The sequence below is a fragment of the Daktulosphaira vitifoliae genome, unplaced genomic scaffold (genome assembly GCF_025091365.1).
Source record: "Daktulosphaira vitifoliae isolate Bord-2020 unplaced genomic scaffold, ASM2509136v1 Scaffold_1, whole genome shotgun sequence".
Classification (NCBI taxonomy): Eukaryota; Metazoa; Arthropoda; class Insecta; order Hemiptera; family Phylloxeridae; genus Daktulosphaira; species Daktulosphaira vitifoliae.
In genome coordinates this window covers 12064263-12078835 of record NW_026099572.1, presented here as the reverse complement: position 1 = coordinate 12078835, position 14573 = coordinate 12064263, and the positions used below count along the sequence as shown (strand labels likewise).

At 33.1% G+C, this 14573-nt stretch overlaps 1 protein-coding gene across 1 annotated transcript in view; it reads right to left on the bottom strand.

The window, feature by feature from the left end:
- Positions 1 to 63: 63 nt before the first annotated feature.
- Positions 64 to 14573, bottom strand: part of LOC126896076 (uncharacterized) — a 27612-nt gene continuing 13102 nt past the window's right edge. Inside the window, exons 5-11 of the mRNA XM_050668524.1 lie at positions 14295 to 14550; positions 6031 to 6268; positions 5737 to 5972; positions 5319 to 5455; positions 5067 to 5248; positions 2786 to 2929; positions 64 to 1340 (exon numbers count right to left, since the gene is read on the bottom strand). Coding sequence (XP_050524481.1) covers positions 349 to 1340; positions 2786 to 2929; positions 5067 to 5248; positions 5319 to 5455; positions 5737 to 5972; positions 6031 to 6268; positions 14295 to 14550 — 2185 coding nt within the window. The 3' untranslated portion in view covers positions 64 to 348. The remainder of the gene's footprint in view (positions 1341 to 2785; positions 2930 to 5066; positions 5249 to 5318; positions 5456 to 5736; positions 5973 to 6030; positions 6269 to 14294; positions 14551 to 14573) is intronic.

Below are 14573 nucleotides of genomic sequence, written 5' to 3'. Positions count from 1 at the left end.
TGAAGTGAAAATTAGATTTTGAAAACCAATTAAATGATTACAGTTGAAAAGGAATTGCAATTTATTTATTATAAATAATTTTTATTACCAAGGCAAAATGTTGAGATAATATTTTAGTAATATGAATAAATCATTTATAAGATCATTAGTACCCCAAAAAATTAAATAATTATAGAATTCACATTTAATAAAAAAATTTCCACTAGTTACTCGTGTTCATTGCTTAGCTCTATATTATTAATAATAATTACTATTATTGCATTTAATACTATTGTAGTAATAATCGACAGCTATTTTAAACGGCACAGTTGTTTCTTTTAAAAATGTAATGATGTTTGATGCAACAAATCAATCTTCGGTTTCTTCTTGGCTGATATCGATTGTCTGAACTGTGTTATTGCCCTCCGGTATCAACCTCATCTTTTCAGGCTCGGCGTCCGGCATGATGATACACATAAAGGTCTTTCCCGATACCTTTTCTTGCGGATAAATTGTCATTGGCGTGAACTTGACTTCGTCTGGGCCTTGGACATATTCGCATAGCTTGTTATACACGTCTGGAAATTGGTGTCTGAGATCAACACCCCTCTGCCGCAAGTGACGTTGTATGTTAGTGAATCCAACTTGTCGGGACCTGTGAACGCCGCGATTACGCCCAGGCAACGATGTCAATATCAACGTATCCGGTCCGTTTCCCGTGGTGGACAACTGGCTTGGCGTAGCTCTAAAAGATTTGCCAAGCCGCAGCTTGACGTACCTTGACACCACGTGTCGTTCCCACTGCACCGGTCCGGGCCCTGGGATCTCCCTCTGAACGCACACTGACACGAACAAAACGAACCGTGTGTCTGGATTATAGTTCTTACACAACTCCTCAAGCCGTTCCGGTTCTGAATCGGTCAGTTCAGTCCATTTAACGTACACGGGCTCGCAATGCAACTGGTTGCCGCCATGTTTAACAAACTTTTCGGCAAGTTCTATGCCCGAGAAGTGGCACTTGACGGTTCCCCGACCTTGTTCTAGAAATCCTCGGCGAGCTATTATCGACAGCCTGTCTGTGCACGAATCGTTGCCCTTGAAAGTCTCAAAGATGGACTGACACAACGTGCCCGTTCGCCTGTTCAAACAAGTCTTCCTGTGATCTTGCCAATGAGCACGTCTACACCGTCGTGAACAGTACATGTGATTGCAGTTATGACATGTCTTGAATGTCCGCCGAGCCTCGGCCACTGTGGCCGAACGTTGACATTCCGAATATCGACAACGGATCGTACTCGGTTCTAATGCACCAACACAATTCAGATCACTCGTTGCATGTTGTTGTTTGGCGTTACCTGAAACTATCAGTGAAATTTTTTTTAGGTGTCACGTAATTTTAAATAAGTGACGTTCACATAAAATTCCTAAATTATTGTCACCAACTTAAAAAACCGTCATTTGATAATTTTTTGAGATTTTCCTAGGATCTTGTACTCTTAACAAAAAATTCATTTAAGTAGTCTATCTATTTCATTTATTAATATGTTGACAAACGATTTTAAAGCCAAAAGGTCAATCAGTTCGTATCATCTTGAGCAGAATAACTAAAAGAAATTGTATGTTTAAGCTTTGCAGTTCAGTTTAATAAAAACAATTAGATGTTTAATTATTAGAAAGTCAATTATTTTCGAATGTCATCGAACGACATTAAATAGCACTTGGAAAAGTTCAGCAATATTAATCGAGACAAATTGTCACGCGGTGATAATAAGGTCATTTCCATAAAAGATAATTGAAAATTAAATCTTATCGGCTTTTTGATAAGATGCCGATTTAATAAATTTATGTCCAAAATATTAAATTTATCAATAACGGCGGGGGTGTTGCAATATCCTAAAAATTAAAAAAATACATTTACTGTCGTATCAAAGTATTTTTTTATACGGGAAAAAAATAATTTTTCATTAATTATTATCATTAGAAATGTAATTTTAGTTGCACCTATGATATGACTGTAATCAATTCTGCACAGATTCACAATTTTGTAATGAATTAAATATATATTATGTTTAACCAATTTGTTCTGACCCGGTTATGTTAACCAGGTCGATATTTTTACTAATTCAGCATTTTCATTTGTGATGAATTTACTATTTCTATAAATACTCTTACTGGGATTAAAACTTGAATTTTATATTTTTTCTTTCATAAACCAAACAAATTAGATATTCTAAATTTGTTGATAATCATAATTCGTGATTCAACAATGAGAGTTATTGATCTTTCACATTTATTAATTTGAAGATTTTTATCTTGTGGCTTAATGTGTGCACCATGTTAATGATTTATGTTAAACAAATGCTTAAATTGTTATAAAAAACGATTACGAGTATTACTGCATCTACTAAGCTATTGGCTCATGTGCTCTCCTCCTTTCCGTGCGCCCGAATTTAAAAATAGTGGATCCTCAATGTAAGAAAGTCTTTGAGGTATACGGTCAGAGATAGAATGTAGATAATTCATTATTATATACAAAGTTTGCTTTTCACGATTTAAATATATTAATGTAGTTAATTATGGGTCTTAGATGACACCATCACTTTACCATCTCAATAATATTTTTTAATACTACTATGCACTAAAACAACTACTAGGAAAATCGATAAAAAAAAGTATAACTAAGTAATACATTTCAGGTAGTCGTAAATACTTTTACAAAAAAAAAAAAAAAGCGCAAATAAAATATGTTTCATGATATACAAAGAAGCATATCACAAGTTTTATTGAACTTACACATTACTCAGGCCGGAAGCCGTGAAAGGACGTCCATGATTAGGATTGTTGTCACTACTGCGACGACAGTAAAGTCTAGCAGACTTGTTGGGAGATTGTAGTCCTAATAACGAGTTAAGTACATCTTCCATTGTGGTCGAACCAGGACTCGGTCGATCTGCAAGTATTCGTGCTCAAAATAGTGAATTCTCAACCATGGTATAAAAATGTTTACTAAATATTCATGGAAATAAAAGCTCATATTTACGATAGAAATAACGGAAAAATAATAGAATAGTTGATGAAAAAAGTAAATAAATAAATAGTGATGTTAGAACCATTCGATTTTCGAATCGAACTTGAAATCTAAAAAAATCGAACTAAACTTTTTCTTGGTAAATTGGTTTAAAAATCCAACTAGTATAACATTGAATTAGTGTACATCATACTACTTATTATTTGTTCATTAATCATATAAAAAACGTTTTGACGGAGAATTATTGTGATTTATTTATGTTCGATCACAAAAATCAGGGTTCGTAACATCATTATAAATAAAACATGACGAGTTAAAATAGTAAATAGTATTTAAAATCCTTAAGTAATCACATTAAGTACGTTGAGAAAACACATGCACGAAATGGAACTCTAAAGGAATAATTAATAGTTGCATGTCTATTTGTCTAATTTAAAGAAGAAAGAAAACCATTATAAGTATTGCAACTCAGTCTTGAGAACCATTTTATTAACATTTTATAACTTTTATCAATATATATAGAGTATTTAGTAAGTAAGGAACCAGGTCAATTATTATAAACATTGAAAACAGAAACCGTTTCCTTACTCTTTTAACACCTATACATATATATTGTCTTAGATGTTTAAAAACAAAAACATAAAATGTAAAGTTTATGAATTATTATACATGTAATAAATAAAATAAGTTTTTTTTTGTAGAAAAACTATTAATTCAAATAGATTAGAAGAATTTTTGTAGAAAAGTTAAAGAACATTTAACATTATTTTAACAATTTTTTATATTATCATAATAGTTAAAGATTTATTGATAAAATATATTTAAATCAAATTAATAGAGAATATTATAGAATGAGTAAACGATATGATGCTAATAGACTACAGTTGATATGTTATTTTTAGTTAATTTGTACAATTTTAATACATTACTTTATTGGTAGTTAATCTAGTTTGGTAAAAATTGAATATTTATTCGTTCTGGACAGTTGAGTTTTGTTACAAATATATATAATTTATTTTTAACAATGTAATTAGATTAATTAGTTATTTACAATAATAAAGAATCTTAATTGCCATCAAAAATAAATGTTTAGTAGAAATAAAACTGTTTGCTGTTCAATAATTGAAATATAATTGGTAAAATTAATAACTTGATTCATGTGTATAACCCAATATTTTTATTTAGAATTGTCTTTATAAATAGAAAAAATCAATTTATTGGCACTAATTAATAAAAAAAAAAAGCCTATATTATTATTATTTAAAAACAATTATATAGCAGAATTGTTTCTTAAATATTAATAACTAAAAATAATAAGAGTATGGAATGTTAATTTCCATTCAAAAAATTGTAAAAAAATAATTTTGTTTTTTCAAAAATCAACATTCATATTCTTGTATATAAATCATAGTATATGTAACGTAGTAAATTTTTTGTTTAGCTTTTCATCTGCTTAAAAATAATGGTCTCTTTAATCAATAAGTTATTATATACGCAGAACAAAATTTCCTTACAAAGTTATAGCAATAATGTATTTTCAATTTTTTCTTTTTGACTAAAAACGTAGTAAATTAAGAACTAAATCATTTTGTTGATTTATCCATTATAATATTTCTATTCAAAGAAATATTTACAAATAATATTTACATATAGATGTTCAATAGTTTTTTTTTTTTTTGTGACATAAATCGATTCTCATAATTTTATTGTGTTGATTGATGTCAACAAAAACTTTAATGCTAAAATAAGTTACAGTACAAAAAATATTCACAGTACTTGTCATGCTTTATGTTATAAATTTATAAAACAAAAGAGAAAATTACATCCACAAAGATTTTAACTTTGTTTCAAGTGCGAAATATAAAGAAAAAATAAAAATTTAACAACTAAACCAGCTTAAACAAAAACAAATTACAAAAAAAAATAATAGTAATAAAATCTAAAGGTTGTCCAACATAAGCTGTCAAGTGCTGACAGTGCATTTTCAGCTTCTACAATGCAGGCAGTGTCCAATTTTTGTTTGTGACGACAAGCCGAGTCTACCTATATTCACACTCACCATTGACCCATTCATTAGTCTTATTTGGAGTCTGCTTATTAATTGAAGAAAATGACTTGTATGAAATTGGTGTGTTGTTTTCAGATGGGGGTGTATCCCTAGTTAAACTTGGTCGTTTGTTACCTACAAATGAACTTTCTAACCAACATAAACGTCCCGTACTACCTCTAAGAGATTGACATCTAAATGAAAATATTTACAGTTTAAATTATTTATTTAAATATAACTTTTTATTTAACAATAATTAATTACCTCGATGGTGAATCATGATAGTCTGAATTTAACCTTTCTTTACTGCCATTTGGAGTTGTTGATGAAACATAATTAGCTATAGCTGAAGTTACTTCCTTTATTGAAGACTGCACCTCAGATAAATTATCTGGACATGGCTACAAAAATAAATATTTAATAAAAAATATTATGTATCATAGAAATTAGTGATTTACAATAACCATACAAAGACTAATTAAAAGTCAAATAAGAAAAATATTACTTTGAGTGGTTTAAGTAGGACGTAGTCATGTTAGTAAAAGTTAGCATTTGAACTTATAACAGTTTTTTTTTTTTTGATAAAATTTAGTCAAAATCATTTAAAAACTCAATACTATTTAATAATTGAATGTTAATTTATTTTTATCAATAACTTGACACAATTTCAGCTTTAATTTACTTGATTATTTTGATGTTGGGCTAGCAGACCAGCAGCTAGACGTTCAGCTGGTGTTCTAGGCTTAGATAATTTCTCTTGAGACCTCCAACCCAAATACGGCTGTCGATAGTTAAATGACGAACGAGTTGAACTACAAGGAGATGTACTAGTTGAATGAGCACCATTTAAGCGACTAGTACTCCATCGCGAGAAGTTTTTAGTTGCAGCATGTGTTTGAGGACTTAGCAATGAATTACCTGTAATAAAAAGTGCGGTAATGAAAAGATGATTAAACTCGTACAGTAAAATACTCACTGATATTAGAATGTCCTTTTGGGGATTGAGATTGGGTAGAGGACAAGCTAGACATACTCGTCGTGTAACCTGCATCGCTATGTCTTTTTAAAAGGAAGCCTTGTGCCGGCACATTATTGGTTTTATACCATTCAGGAAGGTTAAGTCTTTGTAATGAACGTTGGATGCGCAATTCGTGTTCAGACAACATACGCTCATTACCGTTGACTGTTCCCTTGCGAAGTTCATTTTCAGGAGCCTAAAAAAAAATATCAATTCGCATTTAACAAAAGGTGTATCGTAAAGAAAACAAACGAGACTAACGGTAAAAAGGTACACGGGATGATCTATACGTTTTTTTTTTGTCCGGAGTACAGATTTAGGGATACGTTTCAGATCCCAAATTATATGACTTTCTATGTAGGCGTGCATTGATTTCACGTAAAGGTAATCGTCAGTGTCTCGCCAACTTTTAATATTCTCCATATTTGTCAATAATTAATGCGCAACGAAAAACCAGCGTTTATTTGAACGGAGAACTTTGAAAGCGATCGACATTTATGCGTAAACAAACCGCACTCGTCAAGTGACTAATGACCGTTCAGTACGAAATAAGTAACCGACCGTTATGTTCAGCACGTTATCGTCAAACGTCCCCACCTTCTATTAAAAAGCAATTCGTATTATTTATAGTTTACCTAAACCACAGACTATACGAAAACACCGACTGTTTTTATATAGTCTCAACACAGAACAACGTTAATGCATTGAAACTAATGGTCATTGATAAGACGATTGCATAGAATACATACGTGTACCAGTATCGGATTCATGAGAAAGTAATTCTTAAATCTATCAACAATAATCGTTGAAAATAATAATTAATGGAACTCGTGTAAATAGAATTTTTTAAGCAGTTAAATTGATTTTGTTTTGTCACACACAGTTTACGATCATCACTAAATTCCATATAATCCCCTAAAGCTTGTTGTTATTGAGATGATTCAAACAAAATAAAAAATTCTTCACGAAACCGTAAGCAGATTTTATTTTTAAACAAACGTAACGACATATTTATGTATAATCAAATGAATATTTAACGCGCATAGTAAATCATACGGTAGTTTCAACGAGCTTAATTTAGTCATGTCAAATTTTCCAGTTGAACGGTTCCAGATATGTACAGAGCGCAGACAGACCAAACCATGTAATGAATTTAAGTCACATCGGAATTCGAGAGGCGTAAAATAATATATTATACTAATGCTCACCCCAAAATAGTCGTATACTATTTATAACGTGCACTCGACGTGTTATGTTTCACCCAAACACACTCGATCCACGACGAATTATATTAAGATTATTACTTAGTCCAACGAAATGCAACACTCAGTTAGCACTCATTAAATATCCAACAGGATTTTCTATGTTTTTGTCGGTCAGTGTTTCTTTCAGACGATTGCCCCCCGAAAATATCGGGAGTCATTCATATTACACCAAGAAAAGTAAATTTGTTCATAATAATTACCTTTGTGTGTTATTACGGCTGTGAACAATGTAATTAAATACACAAAGTTTCTTTATTATTCTTCATATTTTCTGGGGAGGAAGGGCATGAACATATTCAGAGGAAGCTAGTCACTCCGGAAAATTGCCCAGATGAAACACAGCGATCGATCGATAGCATCCCTCAAAAACATGAAAATTAAAAAAAAAATCTTCGCACAAATAACAGTTCACCGAATATCTTTTAACTAGAAAAGTAAACTACCCTGGCCCACTTGACCTTCACCTTCTTCCATAAATACATTAAAAGAAACGGCGAAAAATGGACAGTGTCTTGTGTGAACTTTTGCCTAAATCCACTCCAAGTACAAAAGTAATGCAATTACAACGTTAAGTCATTGTCGAAAAATAATAAGGAAGACTAATAATAATTTACATTAGTCATAAGCAGTGTAACTACGTTCCAATCGATTTTTCCTCTGTCTCTCTTATACACATGCTCATAATAATGCAGGTACCGCATAGTTTACTGCAATGTCCCTGACCATACATTTTTGACGGTTCGACGCCTTAGAGATAATACATTAATGTTATCATTATCATAATGATGTCATCGAGTGCGAGATGAAACAAGACACGCGTTCTGAATAGAAATTGACCAGATTTCGACCCACACATGTCAAAAATCAATGTTATCGATAACATATACAAAACCGAGTTATTGTACACAGATAAACGATTAGCACAATATTGTGTGACGATTTTGGAAAACATAATTGTAAATCACCAACGCCTTGAATATGAAAATATTCATCCAGTTTATTTAACACGAAATGAACGATTGTGATTTAAACATTAGTAAATTTCTTATCAATACTACCGATGGTCTTGTCCTTATGGTTAATATTCTTATTTTTGTCAATCGCACGAACTCGCTCATACAATTATTTTATTTAAAATTAAAAGGTCTCCATCAACACTGTTATAATTGCGTATAATAGATGACATTTTTACTAGATACGACATGGCAGTAAAGAAATTGCAGGAGTATAGATTTTTTCCTCGACATTTTAAACATAACAGCATAGGCGAAATTTTAAAAAGTTCCTATAATGAATTTTACATGTTTGTATCAAATAGTCCAGGGGGGGTGGACCTCCTCGTGACCTGATTCGTGATACTATTGATATATACAGCAAAGATACACTTACCATATCGACCTTTATTTACTATACTTCCTTCTTATCAGTATAATTAATAATTATTAATTATTATTATAATACAAAATATATAATTTAAAACTTGTAAATGAAATTGATGATTAGTAATATCAAACTTACTTGAAATCTTTTCAGCAGATAAATGGTTTTACAAAGTCCGTTCAATACAGACCACAGATAAATTTGAAAATTTACAAATGCATTAATCGACGAAAAGGCATTACAAAGAACATTCGGAGGGACTAAACTCCCCAATTTGCGCCCAAGGTAACAGTAAAGTTTAAATTGTTCGTGTTGAGCAATACTGAACAACTGTCAAGTTGGCACTTTGCCATAATATATCATTAATATATACGAATTAACAAGCCATTTTATTTCATAAATGTTCTAAGGGCCATTAGGGTTTGTATACAAGCCCTTAAAGGCTACAGCCTGAAAAGGCCAGTAGTTTTCGTATAATCATCGATTCCATACTGAAATTATATTTGTTTATTTAATTATTTTTATTATATTAGACTGGGTTTTACCTCGTCGCCCAAAAGCGTATCATAAAAATAAAATTACTCTCGGCGAAAAGGTATCCTAATACGTACTAAAGAGAACCTTTTCTTAGAGCGTTTCGTGTGAATTCAAAAAGGGTTAATACAATCTACTAAACACGACTATGGCCTAATCAATACAACTACAGAAACTAATAGAATCGATTTCAACTTGAAACATTCAAATGTATAGTTGTTATAAAATATTAAATGAAGTTAAAATACCTCGATGAAAGCCAACTTGCAACGGTACAAATAACACGGTTGTCTTATATGAAATAGTAGATTGTTCATGGCGACGTTCTATCGGACAAATAAATATGTTTTGACAACACAGCGGCGGATGTATGAAAATGGAAATGTGTAAAGAAATATCAACGAAGAGCTTACGTTAACTTCGACGACCGAAACGTTTCTATGAGTAGACATTAGCCAAAGACAAGTCGACAATAATATCATAATACAATTAGAAAGCACTTTTACCCAGCGCGCTTTTGCACAAACTCCGCCCGTTCGGTTTTTATTCATAACATGCGTACCGTGTGACAAAACGATATTTCCATTCAGTGTACACAAAAACGATACAGGGTGAGTTCTGAATGCATCGCGTAAACATTGAGAGGCCAACGGAAAACGGACACAACAAGACAAAGTAAAAAACACACAGTAATTATGTAGAATTTTAATTATGAAACCTACAGAGAACGTATAATGGGCAAATGTACGTTGTTTTTGACGTGCACATCACATGTTTGTGTAACTGTATCAAATGGGGTTCAAATGCAACGAACCGTCAAGTACAAGGAGGCAATTTCGCACAAACAAAATGCAAAAAAAAAAAAACCAACTAATAAGCATCCCCGCCGGTGACGGCAAAGTAAATATTGGTTCTCGTTGACGGACGCCCTGTACAATCCAGTACCCGTACGGTAAGCGCCGCCTGTCCGCGTGACGAGGAGTCCTAGTTTGTGGCTGGTACGCGGTATCGTTTTGTGACAAAATGTTTAGGAACACTTGAGAGAGGGCAGAAACGAACCAGGTGAACATTAATCGTTTGAAAAAGCACGCGACAGATGCGTCAACCTGTCATGTGTAACTGCAGAGGGTTGCAGTTTAACGTTACGTCAATGCACAAACTCAGTAGCACTACGTGGATAGGCATGTAGGTCATGTCGAGTGACCGTTTAGTCAACAGTTTCGACCTCAAGTCGTGCGTTATATTAATCACCGTCTCAACTAGCCACGTACCTCATTTCAAAACAAATAAATAATGGGTCGGGTACACCCGGCGACAAGTTTTGTTATTTGTTTTCCAAGTTTAACTACTTCATTTTTTTTTTTTATTAATGTTCAAATTAACTAACGTTTTTTTTAAGTATTTTCGCTGTAAGAATTGAAACATCGGGAGGTCCATTTCATTAGACAAACATTGAAAAGCTTTTATAATCGTTTAAAAGCTCTTAACTCAACTCGGTACAAATGAATAAGAGTTTTGGAGAAGTTTAAGAGCTGATCGAATGCCAACTAGTCTGATAACGAGTTGGCCAATCGATTTTTATCGAAAAAAAACACGGCCGCTAGATACTTGAGAGAATTACACTTGGGTATAATATACTAATATCTGCCGCTAAGAGCACTAAAAAACTACACGGAAAGCTGTTGCCGGCAAGCGATTAATTACCACATGATATTACAACGTTTTGCCAAGCCCACAAGATAGTTACATCAGTCATATGGTATTCTGAATTTGGCAACAAGTGTTAAAAAAACTACTTTCTCGCTGAATTACTCTATAAAAATAAACATTCTCGGGATGTGCAGCGGTTTCTACGAACAAAAAATACCAGAACGATAAATAAAAATCATCTTTTTCATTAACAGCAAAAGGTATCTTTCGTTCAGTAATGTAAAAATCGTGTATACACTTCTAAGCTGCTGTTGGGTTGGCACGTTGACAGTCGAAACGCGCAAAAGCGAGTGAAATAGACAACATGTAAAATAGTTGTTCCGCGGCTGATGAAATTTATGTGAATAATTGGAATGCCAAAAAAAAAAGCCATTCTAATGAACATTTTTTCCCAACGCAGAATTTCTGTTCGAGAAAAACAATAACGAAAAATATGTCCCGCGAAAAAATGTTCATCGTTTATCATAATTCGTATTCGAAAAAGGTTTGACAAACAGTTTAAAGACAAAAGTTTATAAAAAAAAAATTACCATTGTAGTCTACTAGAGCTCAACTCCGTCGGCCCGTATGTAATGACAAATTGAACACAGTCAGTTTGAACAACAACTCTAAATTGATTTTAATTTAATCTCATTAACCACGTCGTTTGTGACGCGTTACTCGAATGTTTAACGAAAACAATATGTACACCTATACGCTGTGTGGTTTACGAGTATTGCAATACCATCCGGTGCAATGTGTTTGAACAGCCAGTCAAAAGCAAACATAAAAAGTCAATCGTCAAACTTGACGCGTACGATTTGTACGAATGCATTCATTTACATAATGATAGTTTATAATTAGTCACCGCGACCATACGCACCCGAGTATTGTAAAAAAACACCACAATTTTGAGCCCACGTGATGGTATATGAAATACAATGTGGGCGCCAGAACGAGCTGCAATGTCACAATAGTAGTGTATGATACACGGCAAGTGAAGGCGGCACACGTCTCGGGTTGTAGCTGCTTACTCAAATGCACAATGGATTTTATTGCGTTTTTATTAATTTACAAATCATTTATGTTATGAATAACAAAATATTATTTATTTTTCGACGCGGCAAACACCTCCTATAGTGTTCAACGATGCCAATTGTACATTTTAGGACATTATTAGTATCATTGGACGTTGTGTAGAGAATATATATACGAACTCGCTAGAGAGCCACTTTGAACATTTTATAACTATAAATTAGTATTTAACTTGGCTGTTTGGTTGGAATTCACGACGTTCGTTAATATGACACAATTATGTACAAGTACACCTTGAGTTTTTTCATTAGGCCAGTGTGTATAGCTATTGACGGCCAATTAATACAATACAATCAGAAATTGATACGTCGTGTCAAATCTATAAATAAAAGTCGAACGTGCGTGGACAAAAATAAAAAATGCGTTTATTATTATTATTATTACTATTTGAAAACTTTCACAATAAAACAACATTAAACGTCGTATGTTTTTATCACTACAAACGAAATCTATGATGAAATTCAATAAATCAAATGTTATTATGTTGCTCAAATTTTTTGTAGGTATCGCCCCACAGCTTAACCATAGAAACGAGGCGTGCGCATTTTTTTAACCACCAAGTAACAAAATAAGACAGGAGTTGTAAAATTATTTAAAAAAATCAAGGTGTCTCAGAACGTTGCAAGTAACTAATTAACTTGCATTATGAATTTTTATACGTCCACGTTATACGAGCACACCGACATGACCTATTGAGGCGGATGTTTGATGCAAAAAAATAAATGGTAACGGAGGCATTATAAATCATTTCTGAAACATAATTATCTAACAAAAAATAGGCTAAATCTCAAATTAATACCCACGAGGAAAATAAAAACGGTTATGCGTCGTGAACGGCTAACGTTGTGGTGATTCATTGTACGATAGTGGAATCAGTAATTTTACTGACCGTCAATAACAACATTGTAATTATTCAGCTAAAATACGACCGAATAGATTATATAGATATATTATTTCTAATCAATATGAATGCGGTGTTTCCATTAGCGTTCACACATTTTATTGTGAAGCGGTGGTCTCTTTGATACAACACACACAAGCCACTGCGAAGGACTATTGTTTAGCAATGAAAACAAAAAAATTACTATTATTTCTCGATTATTTGTCAATAGGAACTACCGGAGGTGTTGTACGTCTACTTTTGGCGGTCGGCTATCTACAGGTAACCTCATTAGTCGACCGTCGGTGTTGGGGAAATTAAGAGCCCCGACTGGTTAAGATTATTGTCGACGTTTTTATTAAAACCTATAAACATAATGTAAACGGAACGTAGAACGGTAATAATAACAAGGAACACGTGTACAGGAGAAACCTTAACACGCATGACAGACTGTTAGGAAAAAGGGTTGGTCATAACGTGCACAATAAAAACAACACTCCCGAATTCATTGCACGTAAGCTAATAACAGTTGATACAGTTGATTTTTTAGCGAATAAATATTATGATGGTTTGTAGAAATCACGGAAAGTATACTTGCCATACTTGGCCGAAATGGAAGTAGTAAATCGAGCACTAAAAATTTGATTAATATACTTATGTGATAAATCGATTTGCTCGGGCAACTAAGTATGTTTTAAATGTGTACAAAATATAATTGATTTCATAAAACAAAACTCGTTCTACGATTATCCGATTTTTCTGAAAATTCCCTCCAAGAGAAACGTATGGATTTTTTAAAATTATTACTTCTATTCGTTCGACTGTTAAATGTTTACGATAGAACATTCATACATAACAAGACAAAGAAAACAAATGTTTCTATGAAACTCTCAAAGTTGCAATTATGCAATTATTATAGATAAACATATTTTACTGCGCACTCGTCCAGTTAAATTGGAAAACAAACATCAGTGAAATTGTGCAATTATTGTGTCAAATCGATACTCGTGATTCTCGAAAAGCAGTTTATCATTAAAAAATATATACATTTGTTTCACGAAAAGAATGTGTAGACGTTCTTAGTTACGAAGCTGTGCAGTGTATTGATTGTGTTCGTACTCTCGGTCCCTCCCCCCACGTGCGTTTCGGTGACCCACAAAATTTTCTACCACCCTGCTGACCCAAATTTTTTTATTTTTTTAAACGCTATAAATAAATGGACATTTTACGATTAAGTAGTACTGTAAACGACAATTGTATCTGTACACTGCATACTAAAGATACTATTTCGGACCTCAAAAACTAGTGACTCTGCGCTATTCCATTAAATGACGTACAGCGATAACAATCTAAAAACATATACGGTTTTGATACTTTACCTGGACGGCTGCTTGGTTCTCCTTGTCCAGCAAGAATTCCATAGATTTGGCTCTGTACTCGGCCGAAGGTGATCCATCGACAGGTTGCCTGTTGCCGATTTCGGTGGGCGCCAAAGACAATTTCCCCGACGACGCACCCAAGTCCAGTAGACTCCGAGCTTTCTTATTAGGACTACAACCACCACCACCACTACCCATCACCAATGACGACGAAGACGTCCTGGTCACATTCGAATCCAAGTCGGTTTCGAGTAAACTTGAGTTTTTTCATTAGGCCAG